General features: G+C 42.1%; 1 protein-coding gene across 1 annotated transcript in view; it reads right to left on the bottom strand.

The window, feature by feature from the left end:
* Nucleotides 1–10,115: 10,115 nt before the first annotated feature.
* SAMM50 (SAMM50 sorting and assembly machinery component) overlaps nucleotides 10,116–22,429 on the bottom strand; it is a 35,112-nt gene continuing 22,798 nt past the window's right edge. The window contains exons 10-15 of the mRNA XM_014611441.3: nucleotides 19,998–20,084; nucleotides 17,208–17,278; nucleotides 16,250–16,317; nucleotides 14,610–14,756; nucleotides 11,456–11,597; nucleotides 10,116–10,346 (exon numbers count right to left, since the gene is read on the bottom strand). Coding sequence (XP_014466927.1) covers nucleotides 10,301–10,346; nucleotides 11,456–11,597; nucleotides 14,610–14,756; nucleotides 16,250–16,317; nucleotides 17,208–17,278; nucleotides 19,998–20,084 — 561 coding nt within the window. The 3' untranslated portion in view covers nucleotides 10,116–10,300. The remainder of the gene's footprint in view (nucleotides 10,347–11,455; nucleotides 11,598–14,609; nucleotides 14,757–16,249; nucleotides 16,318–17,207; nucleotides 17,279–19,997; nucleotides 20,085–22,429) is intronic.

The following is a 22,429-nucleotide window of genomic DNA, read 5'->3' as shown; positions in this document are numbered from 1 at the left end:
CAGCTGGAATACTGTGTCCAGTTTTGGGCTCCCCACTTCAGGAGGGATGTGGAAAAGCTTGAGAGAGTCCACAGGAAAGCCACTCGTATGATCCAAGGCCTGGAGGACAGGCCATACGAGGAGAGGCTGAGGGACTTGGGACTCTTCAGTCTGAAAAAGAGAAGGCTCAGGGGGGACTTGCTAACAGCCTACAATTATATAAGAGGGGTACATCAGGACCTGGGAGCAGGGGCGATGTGTAGGGGGCACATGCAGGTGCACATGCACCCCCTGTGATAGTGCACCCCCTGCAAAAAGGCACCGCCAACACTGTCAGCAGCACCTGCAGGCAGTCGCTGCTCACCACACTGGCGCCAACACCACCGGTGGTCAGCAATCCCCACTGGCTGCTGCCAATGGTACCTGTGGGTGGTCGCCAACCCCTGGTTGGCACTCAGCACCCCTCTTCCCCCCCACCTGCCACCACTGACAGTGTCTGCAAGAGCTCTCCGTTCACCGCTGCCACCAGCGCAGCTGTGCCCCCCCAGCCACCAGGGGCATGTGCCATTCATGCCTGGGAGAACAGCTGTTCACCAGAGCTCCCCAAAGGATAACAAAGTCTAACAGCCATAAACTCCAAGGAGGCTAATTTAGACTAGACATAAGAAAAAAGTATTTATGATGCGAGTGTCCAGGGTGTGGAAAAGACTCCCCCCAGAGGTGGTGCAAGCACCTCCTCTGGACTCGTTCAAAAAAACATTTGGATGTTTTTCTTGCTGGGGTCACTTGATTCCAACTGACTTTCTGCCTACAGCAGGTGGGCTGAACTCAATGATCTCACAAGGTCCCTTCCAGCCCCTAATGTCTATGAAATCTATGAAATGGTTGCACATAGGTATGCATTTCTACCAGAAGAAGTTTCTTCTGGTAAAAAAATAGCTCAGGATCCAGTGTACAGAGGTCCTCCTGAGTTTCATAAGCAGCTCTCCAATGAGGGGACCACCTCTACTGTTATGGGACCTCATTACTTAGCAACCTGCTCTCTCCCCTATCAAGGGGAAGTTGCCAGCTGCTGAAAAGGAGTATCTACCACAGACAACCCTGGGAGGGCTCCCTCCCCAAGAGAATCCCTCCCCATCCTGCTAGTCAGATGACTGGCATTAGGGGGGGCATTCTTCCTGTGGTGGGAACCCTCCCAATTCATCTGCTCAGGACAACAGCCCCTGTTCCTTGCATTTCTCCACGGTGACCCCAAGGAGTGCAGAGATGCTGGAGTACTCAGCCACTTTAGCAAGGCTCTAGGAGCCTTGCCACGGGCACAGCAGCCTGCCTGGCTGCACTGCTCTGGGCTGACCAAGAGTGGTGAGAGGCAAGCTAGCCTCTAGTTGCCCCTGTGGCATAGCAGTCTGCCTTACCCTGATCAGCTGAGCAGCGGGCAGTGATTTAAAAGCTGGTGGCCAGGAGTAGGGCTTAGGTCTTAGCTGCTTGGCTTTTAAATTGCCACTCTGCTGCTCAGCTGTGGCAAGCGGAAGCCTGCAGGAGCCAGCAAAGCCCCCTGCTTCTTTTCTTCCTGAAACTGATGTGAGTGGTGGCTGCTGCTCCCCTCACCTCCTGGCCTAAAGAAGTGGAGGGAGCAGATGCCCCGTGCTCTCTCAAAACTAGAGTAACCCCTGTCTCAGGAAGGCAGGGAGCCTGTACTTCAGCTCCGCTCCTCCTGGTCCCCAGGAGTTAAGCTAGCGGAAAGTGTATAGACATTCAGTCTCCCAAGAGTTATCCCAGGGTTGTTTTTCTCCTGGGGTGGCCATTTTTGCTGTGAAAGAAAATGGCCTGAATGTCTACACACTGTTGGTTTCTACTGGGTGAACAGCAATTCTCCTCATAGGAACTGGACATCTATATGAAACAGTATGAAACATCAGTTACCCTGAGTAGGTAAATTAAATTCACCTCTGTACAAAGTGTCTATCCATGCCTCGCATAAGTCCTCTTACAGATTTACTGGGACGTCAGCAAGATATAACACAAAACCTTTCCATACAGAGAAGTCTATCCAGGGAATCTTGGATTTAGAGCACTGAAATCATTCAACATTACATTTTGCTCAGTTAACCTAAATAGTATATATTTTTAGTGAGGTTAATATCTTTGAGCTGTACCTGAGCTACATAGTGTGTCTAATATTACATATGTCAAGACATATGTGTCTTGTTGAAACATTCCTGCATTTAAAGACTGCAGCATGCACCCTACTGACTACAACCCCTAGTAAGTTTCCTGATAAGCTTCACCACTGAAGCATAAAGCTGCATATTTTAACAGTAATTTCCATAATTTTAAGGATGAAAAGATTGCATAATTTTGTGGTTAAGTTCTTTTACATACTGATCCTAAGGAGCTTTATTCATTTTGTAGATACATTTTAGAAGTCAAATTGCATTTTACCTAATTGGATATATGTCCCATGAGACTGTTATATAAAGTACAAACACTTAAAATGAAATTCACTTCCAAGCAGAGATCAGAGGCTTTATACTAGTTCACTGTACAGGGATGAATGTTCCTGTTAGGGAGCATCTGATAAAGTGAACTTGGGTTCACATATATACCTTATTCAGTTAGTCTATAAAGGTGCACATCTACCCTGCGCAGGAAAATGGTCACTTGACAGCTTTTTCCTATTCTAACTGATGCTAACACTTATACTATTATATTTTGGGGAGCATGAAGGAACTTGAGGGGAGAAGAGTATGGTGGTAACCTTATTCATTTTAATAGAAACGAGGCAACGAAATGCTTTATCTACCTTGTTCTCACAATTTTACATAAGCATACAGGTTTGGGAAAACAGGCAATTAGCAAGAAAACCAATTGCATTTTATTTGCACAACACCAAATAAAACAGATTTACAAATTGAGTACAGTAAAAGCTCTGGTAACCAGCATCTTACAAGCCGGCATGCTCAATTAACTGGCACGCCTGCTTGTAAGATAAAGTGAAACCGGAAGTGCCCACCATGGCACTCCTGGTTTCTCCGAGCCCCCACAGCCCGGGGCAAAGCAGCCTAAGCTGCCAAACCCCCACGGCCCAGGGGCATAACAGGCCGTGTAGGGCTGTGCGGGGCCTGCCTCCCTGTCCCACAGGGCCCTGTCCATGGGAGGTGCAGCAATGCCGCGGAAGGGACAGAGGGACGCTCCAGATGTGGCAGGATAAGCGACAGTCCAGGCAGCTCAAATGACTGCCATATTTTGTTAGCCGGCATCCCCCATTCCCGAGGGTTGCCAGATAACAGCTTTTACCATATTTCAGTCTTTGAACACATTGAAAAGGAGGTAACCAAATCCACGCAATATGTACTAGAAAACTGCCAAACATACAAATGTTGATCGGCTACATAAACAAAAATGCACTTTTCATTTGCTAAAGCTTGCACTGAAGTGTTAAAACAGGCCTTATTTTGTTATCTGGAAAACTAAGAACTTCAACACTCTGTCTAATCACTGAAAAAAGCATGTGCAGCTAGCAGAGGAGAACAAAAAGATAAATCAGAGTACCAAGATGTGAAACTCAATCAATAAAGTATTTTGGCTCCTGAGATTAACAGGCCATACACAAAGCATGTAAAACTTCACTGACATACCACAACACCAGAAAAGTGCAAAGTACTGTATGCAAGCATCTCATGATCCAGGTTAAAAAAAACAACACTTTGATGTTCTAAGCATTTATAAATACAACTGATACAATTTAGAGCATAAGCAAAATGGATCAAGGAAGTACTGTAACTACTGGGAAGAGATAACTTATCAACAAACCAAAGAACAGCAGCATAATACTATTATGGAGGGAGAGGGGGGACCTCATAGAAAAGGAACAATACTTATAAAATCGGAAATTTTCATTCCAAGTCTGGTCACAATGGGTTTAAGCAAGTAGCCCCCTTCCTAAACAAAAGAATCACTTAAGTTCCTATAGTTTCCTCTATTATTTGTTTGTTCTTAGCAGTACTACATTTAGCTGTTCATGAAGGCAAAAGGCCATCTAATTTTTGTTCCATGATTTGCTCAGTAACTCCTTGAAAATAAGGACTGTGATCTTATGCCACCCTTATTCATGTAGGTGAATAACTGCTCATTTACAAATAAATCCACCAGGTCTTCCCATCCAAAAATCTCTATTCCCAAGTAAGAAAATCACAATTTGTCTCAGAAAATTAAACTAGTTACAAGCCAGCAAAATAGTTACACCTTACAGGAATATGTATGTATCCTACACAAGCAGGTAGCAGGCATACAATTCCTTTCAGTATACACTCATTAAGAAAACTGTCAGGACATTATGATGTCCTCTACAGAATTATTTAATTTAAGACCAACCAGTTCAGTAGCTACTTTTGATCTCTGCACTATGTTGATTTTAATATCTGAGAAATGGAAGGTGAACATTTAAAATGTTGCTAAAGTTCTTTTTCCAAAGTTGTATTTCTATTTTAAATCCCATGTGAAATCTAATACTTAATTCAATATTTTAAAATATAGAAGAGATGATCATTATAAATGTCTCAAGATGATTGATTTCCTCTCATTTCATATAAAAAGGCAATTATCTCTTGCTGTTCCACACTTGCTAAGACAAAGCAAACACCTGTTTTTTAGTAGTGTACCATATCATGCTCTGTTTTGTTTACATTTGTACTTACATGCTAAGTTGTTGGGCACCTTGCCTATAGTACAGGGATAGGCAAGATCCAGCTCACCAGACCATTCTATCTAGGCCGCAGGGGCCCTAAAAATTTTAGAAAATTTATATTTACCTGCCCCTGGACCCTGTCAAAGATGACAGGAACCAGAGGCAGTAGGACCCAGGGGAAGCCCCGACAGGCTCCTGCAGCAGCAGGGCCCACCCAGCCTTGCCCCCCTCAGCCAGAAGCCCCTGCCTAAGAGGGGCTTCTGCCTGGGACCCTGAGGCTGTTCATGGCTGCACTGGTGCGAGAAATTCAGGTAAGAAGTGGGGAGGGGGGAAGGGGGAAAGAGGCAGGGGAGGACTGTGGGGATCGTCCTAATCCTTGGGGCCAAGCCAGCTCTTGCTGAGCCCCACAGTCCAGTCACGCAGCCGGGAGCCGGTGGGCAGGTGGGAACGGAGTGGTGGGGCTGGGGGAGAGTGGAAGCAAGCGGCGTGCAGGAGTGCGGGGCCTGTGCTGGTGTCCTGGGGCCAGCACCAGCAGGGCCCAGCGCGGGGCGGGGCAGTAGAAGCTTGAGGTGTGGGCTGGCAGGGATCTGTGAAGCCGGGCTGGGCTGCACCAGCAGGGAGAGGGGGAAGCTGACCCGGTTCCATAGAGCCCCTGCCAGCCGGAACCCTGTGCTCCTGCCACACTGCTCTGGGCCCAGGACACCGGCGCGGGCCTGGTGCTCCTACCCAGCTGCCACTGGCTTCCCCGCTCCAGCCCCACAGTACAGTCAAGAGCAGCACACAGCCCCAACCCCACCCGCCTGGACTGAGCAGCGGCAGCAGGTAACGAGCTGGTGCTCAGTGCAGGGGAAAAGTGCCACCCTCCCCCATCCCCGTGGCCAGCACTTCTTGATGCAGTCACTCACAGCCTGCATGGGGCTGTCCTACCTCTCTGCTGTGTCATTGCCACCCCACAAGGCAGCAGTGGCAAGAGAGAGCAGACACAGGCAGCCCCACATGGGCCCTGAGCAGTTGCAGCACGGGAAGCCAGCCATGGGGAAGGTGAGCGGCTGCTTTCCCCCAGCGCTCAGCACCAGCTTGTTCCCAGAAACTGCTGCTTGACTCAAAGGAAAGTGTCAAGGGATGGGGCTACCCTTGCAGCCTTCAATAGCTTGCCAAAACTTGGTAAGCGACCCTCTGCCTGAAATAATTGCCTGCCCCTGCCATAGTATACTTTAAAATTCATTTTCTTTTTTCTGTCTTATAGTAAGCAAGTAACATTAATCATTCTCTCTCTTGGGCACCGGAACTATGTCAATTAACTAGTACTACAGACTAACTTCAAATAGCTGAAATGTACTCAGAGTAATTCTTGCATAGAAGTAAAAATTATTCAATATGTGTGCAAGTTAGTTTGACTGGGTGCAGGCTGATTTTGAGTATTTTGGGCCAGTCTTTAGTGAAAGCTTGATTTCTGTGCCAGACAGATTAATATTTGCTATAAGGTCCTGTCCCTAGCTATGAGTGGGTGTTCACAGCATAGTAGTGAAATTAACAGGATACTAACAGCAGACACCCTAGTATGCATTACAACATTTTTATTTTTACAGATTTCCCAGCACAATTATAACTAAAATTCCCTTTTGTGTGATCAGAGAAGTCATGCTACTCATCCCAATGACAGTAGCCAATAAGCACCATGATAGCTGGTATGGGTCTAATCTTGACAAAGAGAGGTCCTGTTGAGCAGGCTAAAAATCCATGTGAAGGTGCTCATCATGCCCTCCTGTTTATAAAAGTCAAGATACTTAGTTGCAATAAGACCACCAGTCATTTAGGTGACTATTTTTCTTTTTGACAATTTAAGTAAGGACACATTGCAACTCCCTTACTTAGTGGGGAGTAGGGATTTCTGCACTTCACCTAGGCCATACAGTGAATGGACAAAAGTAAGGTTCACCTGTGCAGCAGACAAGCAGCTGGGAGAGACAATGACAGCCATGTCCATTCCCCATCTCCCCACCCCCATGTCGCACAGCCCCTTCTGCCACCAGCAGGCGCTTGGGGCACTTGTGGCCTGCGCAGGTGCTGACACCCAGCACCGCATGGCTCTGCCCAGCACTGCACGTGGTAGCAAGAAACACAGACAGGCCGACACACCTCTATTGCGCAGAGACGCACATGCAGGTCCCGGGACTCCCTCACCACTGGGGGAAGCCCTGCATGATTTCATAGACATTAGGGCTGGAAGGGACCTCGGAAGATCATCGAGTCCAGCCCCCTGCCCAAAGGCCCCACTCAGCTGCCTCTGCTGCTCCCTGACTCCTGGAGGTCCCGGGACTCCACCGGGAAAGCATAGGGTGGGGTTCTCCTCCACTTCTGGTGGAGTCCCAGGACCTACACAGCAGGGAATGGTGAAGGCAGCTGCTTCATCACATGGAGCTTCCTCTGGGGGTGCGTGAGTGCCAGGAGCTGGATGTGCGCCACGGGGAGCCCCATGCAATAGAGGCAGACCGGCCCGGCTGCGCTCCTTGCCTCCATGTGCAGCACTGGCCAGAGCCACATGTGGCGGCATCTGCACAGGCCACAAATGCCCCAAGCACCCACCACCTGCTGCTGGCGGAAGGACCTGTGAACCATAAAAGGGAGAGAGTGGGGGGGTCCCCACACCCCCCCATCCTCCCTCACACCCAACAAAAGCCATACACTTACACCCTACCCCTACATATACACACACACCTCTGCAACATACCCTATTGCCCCCACACACAGCTACACCCCTCAAACCCCCCCCACACCCCCTCCACCCTACCATGCACACCACCCCCAGCCATACCCCACACCCAATATACAAGAATAGGACTTTATTCAGATTCACAAATGTAGGGTCGGAAGGGACCTTGTAGAGCTTTTAGTCTGAACCCTGCCCTGGGCAGGAGAGAAAAATGGGCTCAAATGACCCCAGCTAGGTAAATGTCAAGCCTCCTCTTAAAGACCCCCAAGGTAGGAGCCAGCACCACTTCCCTTGGAAGTTGGTTCCAGATTCTAGCTGCCCTGACTGTGAAGTAGTGCCTTCTAATGTCTAGTTTAAACCTACACAAAGGTTTAGTAGGTTTATTTATTTTTTTGAGTTATTTATGCAGTCACCTCTATATACAGTACACAAACACAAATCACGACAAAAATATTTTTTGTAATAAAATTAAAATGTTATCGTAGAAGTTTGACTTTTAGTGTTTGATTTGATTTTTTTCTGGTTCCAAGATGGCGTTCCCCCTCCCAAAAGGAGTACTTTAGAGGGGGGGGGCAGGACTTCCAGTGGCAAGGGGCAGGGGCAGGACTTCTGGCCCCAAGGTGGCAACCAGGGGGCAGGGACCTGTTAAGAGGCAAGGCTACCCGTGCAACCCTCAACAGCTCACCAAAACTCATGAAGTGGCCCTCCAGCCAAAGTAATTGCCCACCCGTTTTAGAGCCATTCTATTACTGATTTTGCTTAGTACTGTACTATATTAGACTTTGGAATTCTACTTTGCAATTTACATGTTTATTTTCTACCCAAATTAGGGGACTTCAGTAATACATTGCAAGAGGAAGGGCATTACTTATAACCATACTAGTATAAGTACTTTATGAAAACAACAGGGTTTTATATATAATTTCAAGGGTTTTAGATATGATTTCAAACACTGCTTGCCAACTCATCATTCACTATATACTAATAGGAAGGCCATTGTTTCCCTTACAGCTTACTGATTTAAATCAGACCAGAGTTTTCTGAAATTTAAATCTGGAATTAACACATTTCTGTGTGTGAAAACTGGAGCTGTTTCACAGACTTGCCCAGGTATGCAAATCAGGTAGGTCACCTTAACTTCTAAAGTAACTGGTAAGGGCTTGTGGGTTTTTTTATTTATTTATTTATTTTGGTTTGGTTTGGTTTTGTAGTATTAGAACTTATTTTCCAGCCCTAAAACTAGGAGATTGTAACCAGCCAGCCTTTCCCTCCATGGCTTTGCATGCCAACAAAGCTTTTCCCTCTATTCATGAAGTGTGATTTTAAGATAGCCAAATACATTTAGTTTTAGCAACCTGAACACAATAAACCCTCAATTCCCACAAGAAAAAAACACCTTACTTCATCCTGAAGTATAAACCATACTTCATTCATATTTTAACACAAATATTTCCATTCTTACACTAAAAATGTTGGTGTACTTCAAACAACACTGCAGCAAATATTACCAGTTGCTGAAACCCTAAATGTAATAACAGATTTAACACAAAAGGTTATCCATCATTTTAGTCAATAAAAATCACAGTAATTTGCAGTGTATTAAACTTGATTCTTCAGCAGGACAGAGCAAACCAGGAGTATTTGTCCCTGATAAATGCCCAAGGAGTACCTTTGTTTATTTTGTCTGTGAGGAGTAGTTCTAGATAATGGCTTTAAAAAGGAAGTCAGACTGATAAGGGAGTATATTTAAATGTAAGGCAAATAGATTTTATATCCGGGCAGGTTGTATTGACAGTTTAGGACGGGTGCACTTAATTTACACAAAATAAAAACTAGTAAAGTGTTATGAAAACAAAGTCATTAGAACAGGATAAAAGGAATCATAAACCTTACGTAAGAATTTAAAACAGGAAAATATACTTAGCTGTATGGCACAGTATCACAAACTAGAATGAATATTAAAAGAATAATTAATCAAGGATTGCCCTTTAATATAAAACCAAAGACGCTAGTGTTGCCTGATCTCAAATACAGAAGGTGAAAGAGGTTTTTTTGTGACCTACTGAAGAAAATCAACACAGCTTTTGATCTTGGCCCTTCCAAACCTGTTTACAATACTAGTTCCAAAATATTTAAAGCTACCCACTTCACTGAAAATCTGAAAAAAATAAATTAGTTTTGATTGCTACAATGAATGTTCTTGAATTTTGGATTCAAACCTTTGCAAAAGGCAGTCCAGATTAATAGGAAACAAATACAACAAAGCTCCTTCCATAATATTATAAATAATACTTTTAATCCGAGTCCTTACCTTCAACTATAACCATTATGCTTGTTACATATCAAGTAGTGTCTGATGCACAAATGTGTTAGGGTGTTCTCCCTCCTCCTCAAACTTGATGCTTATGGAAGCATGGAAAAATAATGCTTAACATTTATTAACAGTCTGGTGCTATATGTGTAGTGTAGCCCATATTTATGTGGCTTGCAGCTGAAGATGTTAGAGTACTGAAAAAAAATAAGTCTACTGACACCTGTTTTCTGGAATGGTCTCAGAATCAGTTTCCAAAGCACCTATTTTTTATTCTTGTTTTGTTTTTTTGTTTCAGAGTATGAACTCCTCAGTAAAATTTACAAGTTTAAGTGCGTGCGTGCGTATGAGTATGCACGTCTGTCAATCACACCACAGACTCCTTCCTCATCCTTGAGAAAAAAAAATCAGATGTACAACACATCTTTATGGCATAATCCTTTATTGTGCCATAATTATTTATTCCCCACCTTTATTATTTATGGTGGAGTCTGAGAGCTTTATGAAATGCATATTTAGACTTCAAGAAAAAAAAAAATCCAGACCATATTGAGCCATACGTTTTTTCAAGTGCTCTCCCTTTCTGATATCAGCGGGAAATGTTGCTGTATTATAGGAACCTTATTCCAGCTCCAAACTGGACACCATCACATATCCTGAAAGAAAAATGTTTAAAAAAAAAAAAAAAAAAAAAGTAGAATTAGTGATATATGCGTCATTAAATTCTTCTTTGAGCAATTCCTTCCCAGACAAATTTTTACTGCGTTCAGCTTTTGGAAAACTACAATTCAAATATATTTAAGAAAGAACAGCTGAGAAAGGATCCTTTAAATAAAAACAATTTCCATGCCAATTTTCCATGGATAACTGCCTGCCAGTAATTAAAAATTATGGACCATATTCATCATTCATTCCCACCACCTGCAACTCATATGAAGTAATGAAATTTAGCATCATAAAAGTTTCAAAGATCAAATGATGTTCAAAATCATCAACTGCACCTTAAGTAAGGAAAAGCAATTTCAATATCCAAAATGATATTCACAGTATTTCACAGTCAGGTTCAGGACTCTGAAGTTTTTTTCCATTTTAGGCTGCTTAATGCAGGCTATTAGAACTGGCTGCAAAAATGCAATTATAATAATTCCTTATCTAATTCCTTATAATCAAATTCCTCATTATCTGTACCTAGCAATCAGAAGCTTACACTTTTTAGCTGTGAAATCCCAGCTGAAAAGATTGATATCTGTCCAATTTTGTTAAAACTCCATGAGGTGTTTCACCATGTACATCTTCATTGTAAAGAAAAAAATCCTGCCACACATTTGCTCATATACTTTCAACAGATGAATTAAAAATTCAATGAAGTTTGAAACCTGAAATAGAACTCTAATTAAGGAAATACTTCTGAAGCCAACATGGAATAACTTGGCTGGAAAAAACTGCATCAGAGCTGAGAAAATCTCCAGAGAATAAATAGTCAAAGAACAAACAAAAAATAACTTTCTAATTCGGACAACTGAATAAGGTTCTAGGTAATCTAAAAAGTTTGAAAATTAGATAATATTCTAAAAATCAGCTGCAATGGTGAGTAAACACTGGAACAGATTAGTAAAAGAGGCCGTAGAACCTCCATCGCTGGAAGTTTTTAAGAGCAGGTTAGACAAACACTTGATTAGGATGGTTTAGACATGGATAACTCTGCTTTGAACAAGGATGACCTCCTGAGCTCCCTTCCAGCTCTATAATTCTGTGAAAAACAAACCTGTCGCCACTTTGCACTCCCATGGGGAAACAGTAGTTAAGTTCTAATCTAGCAATGTTTCCAAGTCTGAGCACTATTCCAGCACCGTACGACCATCGGATACACTCGGCCAGCTTCCTGAGGTGAGCTTTGGGACCTTCACCTGAGCAGTGAAAGAAACATTAGAATAGGAATCAAAATAGCCTTTCACTATCTGGACAATGTAACTGAATTTTAGGAGCATCTAGTGTCTAACTACTTGAAATAAAGTAAATAAAGTACCCAGAACTGGTGAATAATTAGCAACTCAGGCAAGAACCACCTGCTTGTGAGAATCAGGAACTTGGTCAACATTTCTTCTCTAACTTCTCTGGTTCTTATACTAATGGTTAGAGGTAGAATTCAGCAAGTCTCCGGTAATAGATTCATCTACTGTTCAGTTGGGCATGCAGTGTATGAGTGAAGATATTTTTTCCCTCAAGATGTCAGATATCAAATATCACTAATATTAGCTGCACCCCACAAACCCTAGTAAATCATTGAATGGACTCTGGAAGGAAAGGAAGCTGAAAGAATGGGAAGAAAAGCAGCATACTAGTTACTAGGGTTGTGTGAAACAGCACCATTTCGTTTTGACTTCCATTTCAAAGGGAAAGCGTTTCATTTTGACATTTCATTTCGTTTCAAAACGAAACAGAACAGTGCTTCCTTGAAACAGTTTTGCAGTTTCATTTTGCCCATAGGCTATAATGGGGAATCACAAAACTGCCTATAACTTTGTCATTTCTTGCCTGATTTGAATGAAAGCAGCAGGGAGGGAGGGTAGCCCCTGCTGAGGCCACAAAGCCTGTTAAGTTCCAAGGAGACAGGTGCAGGGGTTTCTGGGAAACTGCACCTCAAGCAGCTGACAAGCAAAACTTGTGACGTGTGACTGTGCGTGCATGTTAAGGTGCGCCCTCACTGGCGCTGGGGCCTCCACACGACATGGTAGTGTGCCCCAATGAGGCTGGCTCCTCCTCCCCTACAGCCTCAGCCTGGTTCACTACTTTAAATAACAACAGGTAAGTACCACAGTAGCACTAGCATCGCAGGCAGCCAAACTGTCACAGAGCCTTTCTTTTCTTTCCTGAAGGAGCTTCTTTTCCAGCAGCTGCCAGAGAATTCTCCCTTGCCAGCCTGAGCCCTGGGGCTTAAATGTGCCCAGGGCCCTGAGTCCTTCCAGTCTGAAGATTCAATGCTGATTTGGAGAATCAGCGATTCAGCTATAGACACAGCATTAAGTGTTTTTTTCTACATACCTCGAGGTACCAGGCGCAGCTCATGAACGCTGCAATGCTGGGGCAGATGGAGCGCCCCACAGGAACATGGTGGGGCTCCCCGCATGCTCAGCGGCAGATCTGAAAGTGAACTGGAAGTACTGTCTCTCTCTAGCAACATAGTACTTCTGGGCCACTTCTGGGTCTGCCACTGAGCGTGCGGGGGGCCCCCCTGCGCCCCTCCAGCTCAGTAATCAACCACAGGGGGACTCTGCATACTCCCCCCCCCCCCCCCCGAAGGCATCAGTCGCCAAGCCAGGGGGCAGATTCTGGTCCACTTCTGGGTCCGCCATCAAGCACACTGGGGACCACCCCCACACTCCTGTGGGATGCTCCATCTGTCCCACCATCTCAGCGTTCATGAGCTGCCTGGTAGCTTGAGGTATGTAGAAAAAACATTTAAGAGACATTCTGAATCACTGAATCTCTCCGAACTGATTTGAAGGGTTCCGATTCAATTTGGAGAAAGTAAAGGGTCTCCTGATTCAATTTGGATTCAAAGATTCAGCCACCGAATCGGGCTGAATCTCCGCCAAATCAAATCAGCAACCAAAGCTTCGCACAGCCCTAAAAGACACAGCTCAGTAGCAGAAAGCAGCTCAGTTCAAACATTTCTGCTTTTTATGCTGTTTTTCCATCCCTCCCTCAAAGTACTGGGACTGCAAGGGACCTCAGGGAAGGATCACAGTCACTGGCCAGCTACACAGTCAATATCAGAGCAGTCCTTCCCCCCTCTTTCCCCTCCCTCTCCTTACTTTCTATTTCTGTGCAAGCAAGCCCAGCTTCAGCTTTGAAACTCTAAACATTTTGACCGCCCTCATTTCGTTTTGAGGTTGTTTTGAAGCCTTTTATTTCATTTGATTTCACTGTTTCAAGCTCGAAACAAGTCAAAACAGCGTCAAAATGGAATAGCCAGCGAAATCTCACAAAGCCCTAATAATTACCCCATACTCAAGATACATTATGGTGCCTTAACTTTTTAATCTGTAATTTGATTCTTCTATTTTTCCTCCAAAACCTAGTGTGTCTAGCAAAGCAAGTATTACACAAACAGCTATCAAAGTTAGCCTAACTAGACAGGCTTCTGCATCCTGAAAAGTTCCTGGGCCTAAAAATTTTATTTTAAAAAGTGATTTAGAGAGGTCTACTATAATTACCACTTTACCTGCTAACTTGACAAATGCAAAGATGACCAAAATGTAGCCTACTATTTTTTAGCGTATGTTTTTGCCCGCTATAATTTTTACAGTGTAAACTATGTAAACCATGGCTGTCAAACTCACCTGAGTTGGCAGACTAGAGTCTATCATAGTGATTCTTGCGGGCCAGATGACTCCTCTCTGAATCCAGCCCACAGGGCTTCTTACTGTGGCTACAACTGCTGTGTCAGCGCCAGCAGCCAAGGAGTTAATACCACTGCCACTTAACCTCCCTTTACCATGGCTGCTGGAGCTGCTGTGTCATTGTAGTCAGAGCACAGGGGTTAAAGTCTCTGCTTCACTGCCCATTTATATGCCAGGTGGCCATCAACAAAGGGAAAATTTGTGGTGGGCAGTTTTAACCCCAAGTGCAGCACTGGCACAGTAGGTCTGCAAGCTGTGGTGACAAGTCCTGCAGACTGGATCTGGAGGCAAGTTGTCTGGCCAGAAAGAAGCCTTGCAGGCTAGATGACTCACTGGTGTGGTCTGAATACAGCCTGTGGGCTGTATGTTCGACTCCCCAGCTATAAAATAAGATTGAGAAAACCTATATATAGACTATCATTATATTATTACCCTCCTGAGATCTGGGGAGAGGAGGAGGGAGGTTGAGGACAGGTGCATGCGATTCAATATTTACATGCATATCTTCCTTCTCACCATAGTTAAGGTTGCAGAGGTTTCCAGCATTGAGGAAGAAGTGTGTTCTGAAAAGGTCTCCAAATCCCCCCCGGCCTGGCCGAAAAGGGAGAGGCGTGTACAGGTGCAGGCCACCAGCCCAAAAGGCTTCTCCTCCCAGGTAATCACCTGCATGGAAAAATGTTGCACACAAAGTATTTACATGGAGTAGAGCAAAAGGAAAAGCTCCAAAAGGAAGGGGAACTCCTAAATTGTTTTATTATGGTCACACCTCTTCCACATTGGTTCTCCATTCCTACTTCCAGCAAGGGATAAATTAACACTTATATAGTTCTTTAAATCTTACACAAGCAGTTATCTTTTATCTTTGCTTTTAGGTAGGCTCAGGGGGCAAGAACATGTTAGTTGCTCAACAGAGACAACCTACTACAGTAAAAAGTTGATTATCCAGAATAATTAGTTCCACTATCATTCTAGATAATCAGTTTTCCTTTATACTCAAACATCACAGTATGAAGTGGTGTTTAATTTACTTCAATTACTGTGCTGTATAGCAAATATTAAAAATTATGTTTATAAAAAGTAAACATATGTTTCTGTGTAGTGTTAAAATCTCAAGGCAGACAAGGTTCTTTGGGTAAATGTCATGTTTTATTAGACCAACTAAATTAGACCAAATAAATATTTAGTTGGTCTAATAAAAAGATATCACGTTTACCTAAAGAACCTTGTCTGCCTGTCTCCTTACACCAACATGGCTACAACCAACCTTAAAATCTCAAAGCATTAGTGAATGAGTAACAGTTGTCTCATCAACAAGCAAAAACCAACCTGCAGACTGATTCTTTTAATACAAAACATCCAGTTAAGTGACTTCACAGATAACTGATTCTCTACCATATGTACCTCTGAGAAAGTTATCTTTGTTTTAAAGATAGGAAACTGAACAAAATTAAGCAATTAACCTATGATCACAGCAAATCATTAGGAGAATAAAGACAAAACTGAGGAAAGTTCCTGGCTCTCAAATCTCCATCTCAGAACAGACTGTTTCTCAACCTAACTTACTCTGTACATACACTACATCAAGTAACAGAATCAGTGTAACCACTATTACAAACACATTTTGTCTTAAAAAAGAACTGGAAAAAACTCACAGTGGCCCATTACTCCTGTCAACAAAACCATAAACTCAGATGAGTGGTTTGAAGATTAAAGATGTTGACAGAGGGAATAGTAGGTCTTAATTAGTCACCGTAATTAATTTTAGTGACAGCCACATATACTCAAAATCTTAGCACCCTTTGAAGGATATTAGAGAGCTGTAAATAGGATATATAGGGAGGAATGCATAGGGGATAAAAATGGAATTTAAAAATGGATCTTAAACAAGTCTTCCTGTGAAGTCAATCTAGCAAAGTAGACTCAAAACATAAAACTGTGAAGGCATCATCTTTTTTCCATTGTGATCTAGTAATATCAGAAATCAGATACTCAAAACTCAAACCCTTAGGATTATATCCACTTCTTCTGAAAAAATAAGCCAGAGAGAGAAAAGTTTCTACTTATTTAAAATCTAAGTGCAACAAAGATACAAACCCTGTCTTTTAAAACTAGCACTTATGATGTTGTTATAAGATTGGGATTTAAGAGTTCCAGACCTTCGCTTTGGGGTCCAATGCTGTACATACTGAATCCACGAACACTTGTTGGTCCACCAAGATAAAACCTAGAAAACAAAGTAATTTTTATTTCAATTAAACATTACAGAAGGGTCCTAGTTAATTTCAGAATGCAGTTATCCATTCTTTGCAATTCAAATTCAGAATTAGAGGTAACTTCTTTGGTTTTTGTTGTTTTACAGGTTAAGTGAAATACAATTCATTATCAGAGGTCACAACTGGGCTGAATTTTAAAACCAAAAAAAATTGAGAAAAAAAAAGTCTTCCTTTACCAAATTACAAGTTTCTGTATTTCCTTTCCTACTACTGCAGTAACAAGAAATGCAGCTCCTTTTACAAGATTAGGTACTAGTGGTGGCATTCACCACTGCAGGCGAAACAGAATCCTGAATTTGGTTCTCAGCAAGTTTGACCCATCTGAATATTTTCTAAAGCACCTTAACAACAGTATCTGTTCAATGTTAAAGTTAAATTAATTCCACTTGATAGCTGGTAAAAATAATTTTAAGTCTGAATGGTTTCTGTTAGTGATCTTTAGCAGATATTGTATTTCAAAGCCTGAACAAGAATAAGCTGGTCACATTTAAAAGACAGTTGTATCACCCAAGGGTATTCATTTATGCATGGTTTCCTCAAATTAAAATGGATAAATTTTGCAGGTGTTAAGTAACTATTGAAGGAGGTCAATATACACTATTTAATAGCACTACCTGCAAGTTGTAAATGTATGACCATGTACCATGGCAATGACAGATGGGAGCAGCAATGTGTTAACATGGCTCTCAAGTGAGGGCTTGCTTCATTAGGTGTCAAGGACTAAAACAAACTACTAAATGCAAAAAGAAAAAGCAGCTATAGCGTTTTCATATATGTTACCTGAGGTTACTGAAAACAGCAAAACAATAGTACAAAACTGGGAATTCAATGCATTACTTGCCTATCAGCAATACTGGACGGCTTGTCTCCAATAGGGACCAACAATCCACCCCAGAGAGATGCCGAAAATACCTTAGGGGAAAAGAATAAGTGATTTTTTTTATAAGTTGGCATTTATCAAGTATTGTTCACATGCCCCATTGACTAAATTGTATCACCTGATACAGGTGCATAGCTCCCACTGGCTCAACTAAACTTTGCATGTGATCAGGGTATATGTTGGTAACAAATCTTTAAGAAATACATTTTCAGAAAAACTACTGATCATTACTGCCTTCTTTCTAATCTATGTAGTGTTACATTTGAAAAAAAAATAGTCACAGTACATTTAAAATAAGATACTGCTGTTTTCAAATTGCAAGTCTAGAAAAAAAAAAATAGTTATCCTACAGTCTGCTTGCTACTCCCTCATCCATTTTCACTTCCTGACTCTTACCATTTTATGCTGTTCTCAGAAATAAAATAAAATAAAATCTTTACTGACATTAATTACATCTAACACAGAACATTATAAGGCCTCTGCAAAATAAACTGTAATTAAGAGATGTGCTCTACTGATATTGTATAGAGCTAATTATTTTTAATCAGCATCTAGTGGTGTACTAAGTTCTACATTAAAAAAAAGAAAACTAGGAATGGTATGTAAACATAGTTGCTTTTAACAGACTTAAGCTCAAAGAAAGAAACAAGGTTTGGCAAGACATATTTTCTATATAACCAGGCTCCGTGGCATTATGATCCTACCCTACAATTCTTTATCAATTAAACCCCTTATCTAGTTTTCCATTATTTTGCCTGGAAATAATATCAGGCTTCCTGATCTATAGCAACCCTGGTCTTTTTTTTTTAATATTGCTACAACATTAGCATTCTTTCAATCTTCTGGAACTTCTCCAGTATTCCAGGATTTATCAAAATTTATCAGCAGGTTGAGAGTTCCTTAGCTGATTCTTCTGGAATTCTGAAGTGCAAATTATCCAGACCTGCTGATAAAAAATAATAATTCACTTTTATCCCTAGAAGACGGTGTTTAAACATTCCTCTCAGTTACTAAGGAACAATGATAGAAGTATACCATGCTGCTTCTGTCCAAATATAGGCCAGCAAGACTTATGAAACACTTCCGCCTTTTCTATATTTGTAACCATTTTGCTATTGTCCTCTCGTAATGGGCTGATACTATGACAAAGTAGCTTTTTGCCCTTAACACAATTTAAGAATTCCTTATTATCATTACCTTTGCCAATCATGGATTGTTTTCCCTTCAGCTTTAATGATCAATTTTCTACGCTTTGCAGGTTCTCATTTATATTGACTGCTATCTAATTTCCCTTCTTTCCTTTTGTTAGCCATTGAATTTTTAAATGTCTTACTAAAGCTAAAAAACAAAGTTATAAACAATGAACGAGCATCAATAGACTCTATTTGTGATCAGAAATCTTGATACTAACAAGCAAGTTGATTATATACTAACACAACTAAAATAACTCCAAGAGTCCACTATCATAATGATACCTGATTTAAGTGAACTCCAACTTTATTTTACAGAGCATGTTAAATGGTTTCCTGAAGGTTTTTGGTTGAAACGTGTGTTCTCTTCAAAAAGGTTCTCTTTTCCCAACAGAAGTCTCACTTCTTATTGGCTCATACTGCCTCTTCCTCACTCCAAAATACTGGTTTCAGGGAATTCATTTAACCCAAGCAAAACTCATTCACAAAATCTGAAATGCTGTTAAACTTAACACGACCAGATGTGTCAATGGAGAATGCTAGAAGGAACTATCCACTCCTGTTCAAATGGATGTGGACACTGCCTTGCCACTACCCTCATTAAAAAAAAAACAAACCCAAACAACTTTTTTGTTTTACCTTACAAATTGTTCAATTTCCCACATAAATCTAACTGCAGACTAATATAAAAGGAGATGTACACACCGACATTCAAATGTGTTTATTAAAGATATTGTCATATGTAATTTCAAGATGGTAGATACCAGAAGAGTCAGTATTTGCATGGAACTTCTGGTATCTATGCATCTTGCAGGAACATGTGAAGCGCACCTGAAGGAACAGAAGAACAAGAGCCGAAAGAAGATTTTTAATACATAAACTGAAATTAGTTTATATGCTCAATGCTGTTTATGCCCAGTTTATGAAGGTTTAAAAATGCACTGTGCTGTTAACTCACTTCTGAGGCTGGCTTTCCTTCTCACCTTCAAGTGCTCTATATAGAAAATAAATAAAATACTTACCACACAACACATGCTATAATTCACGTATTAAGACAGTACCAGGGGAAAAGTAGGAATATTCATGAACTTATAGTGATGTAATCAAATTCAAAATCAGACAATAAGGAAAGGTTAAGCAGGCAAGACTGGCTGGAAGATGTATAAGCATGAGAAGGAAGAGAAGCCTGATCTGTGGGGATCGGTCAATCAGCCAAGAAAAAGCTAACAGTGACCTATATCAAAGGATAAATGAATGCAGTACCTGTTTGCCAAAATGAATTTTCCCTTAAAAGGAATAAGATTGCTCATATCTGATGACTGAGAAATAATTCAAGCAACTCAAGTGACTACCCATAAAAGGAATTAAATGAACTGCTAGAAATTCTAGCAATTAGGATTTTTTTTTTTTTTTGAGTTTCAAGGTAAAATTATGATAGTTACAACTTCCAGCTTTAGTTGCTAGTAATTTTAGCAGTACTTGCCTTTTGAAGATAACATCAAAGATGCAAGTTACCCCTTTTGTTACTTGCTGACTGACTGTTGAATATGTAAATACTTACCGAATCCCAAAAAACCTGCTTATTCAACTGAAGCTCAAAGTCCTCTTTCAGAAAGCTCACATCTCCACCACTGTAGCCAGCCAGCTCCTAGATAAACAGAAACCTTTATAAAAGTTACCCTGAACATACAAACTTTAATACTTTTCCTAGGAAGGAAGACCATGTCACCACCAGCAGTGTTCTCCATGTAAGCAACAGCAGCTTCTATGTTGATGAGCAACTGAATTCTATCTACACCAGTGTAAAAAAGCACATGGCAAACTGACATGTCAAAACACGTTTTTTTCTTTTCTTTTTTTTTTTTTACCCCAGACATTAAACAGGGCAGTTGCTTTCTATACCATTTGTTAATAATAACAGAATGGAGCGTGCTATTCTGTTTGACACCCAGGATCAAGCAGTTAGTTCCTTTAGTTAGAAAACGTGAACATAGCATGCCTTCCGCAGCTTTGGGGAGCATGGCAATTCCCTGCAGGCAGCAGCGAAGTGGGAGCTCACGCAGGCGGCCACAGAAGTGTCAGCTGCGAGGTGGGGTGGTGAGCGCCAATCAGCGATCGGCAACCACCCGCAGACACTGCTGGCAGCAGCAGCCAAATCTCAAGGGGTGCACGTGGACCTGCATGCACCCCCTACACGTTGCCAATGCTAGGAAAGTTTCATATCTAGTGAAGCAACTGTAAAATCCAGTGATATTATACCAGAGTAAGGTTAAGAGCACAGAATAACTGAACAAAAAGCAACAATAGATTTTGCTTTGACCGTGTAACATCCTGACATATATCCCAGACTGGTTCCACACAGACACGGTGTGCATGCTGGGGACAGCGTACAAGGGGAGATGGGTCTGTAGGCTGAATCCAGCCCATGTGGACAGCCCCACATCACTCATCTGGCCTGTGGGGCCATGAGTTTGACACCCCTAAATTAACAGAATTAATGCCAGGCCTTTTATTAGTTATGGGTTTTTGAGGGCTCCCCTGCAGTTTCCAAACTTTGTTCCTGTTACCTTAAGGCCCTAAATTAAAAGCATTTCCTTTACTTAGGAAGCTAGTCTGTGCTGCTCTTATTTGACGAGCGGGTCCTGCAGCACCTTACAGGTCTTGCTGGAAGAGAGGGAGATGACATTTCAAATACTGTGTACCATTCAAAAATCAGCTGTCCCCAAAATAAGGGTTATGACAACCACAGAAATTGTAATGGATGGGTTGTACACACACTAGAATTAGGGTCATAGATCTAGAATGTTTAACACCATACATCAGAAAAGATACTAATTTTAAGATTTCTGAGGACTGAGCTGAAACACCATCTCTGTGCTGAATTTCATACCCAAAAGTTCTGAAAGTGACCTTTATAGAAAATAGATCATATGGATGCATAATGAATTTTAGAAGCAAGTACAGTAAAAGCTGTGTTATGTGTCGCTTTACCATCCGGAATGCTCTATTAACCGGCATCTACCATAGATGGCAATACAACTCTTCCTTCACGTATCTGGAAAAATTCCGATAGCCAACAGCATCTTGCCATGTGCTTCTCACAGATAGGTTGTTTACAGCAATGGTTCTCAACCTTTGGTACTTTATGTACCACCTGCTGATCAACGTGGCAAAAGCGAAATTGGAAGCCCCACCATGGCACTTTCAGTTTCGCCGCCACGAGCAGAGTCCCACTTCTTCCTCGTGGACGACGGCCGAGAAAAAAGCAGCCTGCACGGGGCCCCCTTCCCTGTCCCCCAGGCACACTGACACCAGGGAATGAAAGCCCTAGCGCACTGGACGTGGTGGGAGGGGCAGCAGCCCAATGAGGCAAAGACTCCTCCAACCCGCCGGGCTGTAAGTACAACTCTCACATAACCAGCATATTTGACTAACCAGCACCCCCACCCACTCCCCATGGATGCCGGATAACAGAGCTTTTACTGTAGCAAGTACAGGCAGTCCTCGGAGTTACGACACAACTGGTTCCTGAAAACTGCATCTTAAGTCGAAATGTTGTAACTGAAAACCAATTTTCTCATAAGAAACAATGTTATAACTGGGGGGTTGGTTCCTCCCTGGCCTGATACCCTATTTTCACCAAAAATACCCCAGAATTTTGTACTCAATCAATTATAGATGAGTAATATAGCTACATTAATGTATTTATATTGTAAATAGCAATCACTGATTTGGAAGGACTTCTTTGAGGTGACTTTGCTGGACTTTTTGAAAGGCTCGTGGTTGGACTCTTTGAAGGATTCTTGGCTGGAGGTTTTTCTGGAGTCTTGTCTGCTTCTTAAAGAAAGAGTCCAAGGAAGTTTGGACAGATGTTCTCCAGGGGGATGAGCGACACAGCAAACTTGTTCGCTGGCGTGGTGTCGCATCGGATCAAGTGTTGTAAAGTCAAAACTGACGTCAAAGTTAAACAGGGTGTTAGTTTATAAACGTTGT

Source organism: Alligator mississippiensis, chromosome 4 (genome assembly GCF_030867095.1).
Source record: "Alligator mississippiensis isolate rAllMis1 chromosome 4, rAllMis1, whole genome shotgun sequence".
In the NCBI taxonomy this organism is placed as follows: domain Eukaryota; kingdom Metazoa; phylum Chordata; order Crocodylia; family Alligatoridae; genus Alligator; species Alligator mississippiensis.
This window is presented reverse-complemented; position numbering and strand designations above follow the sequence as displayed.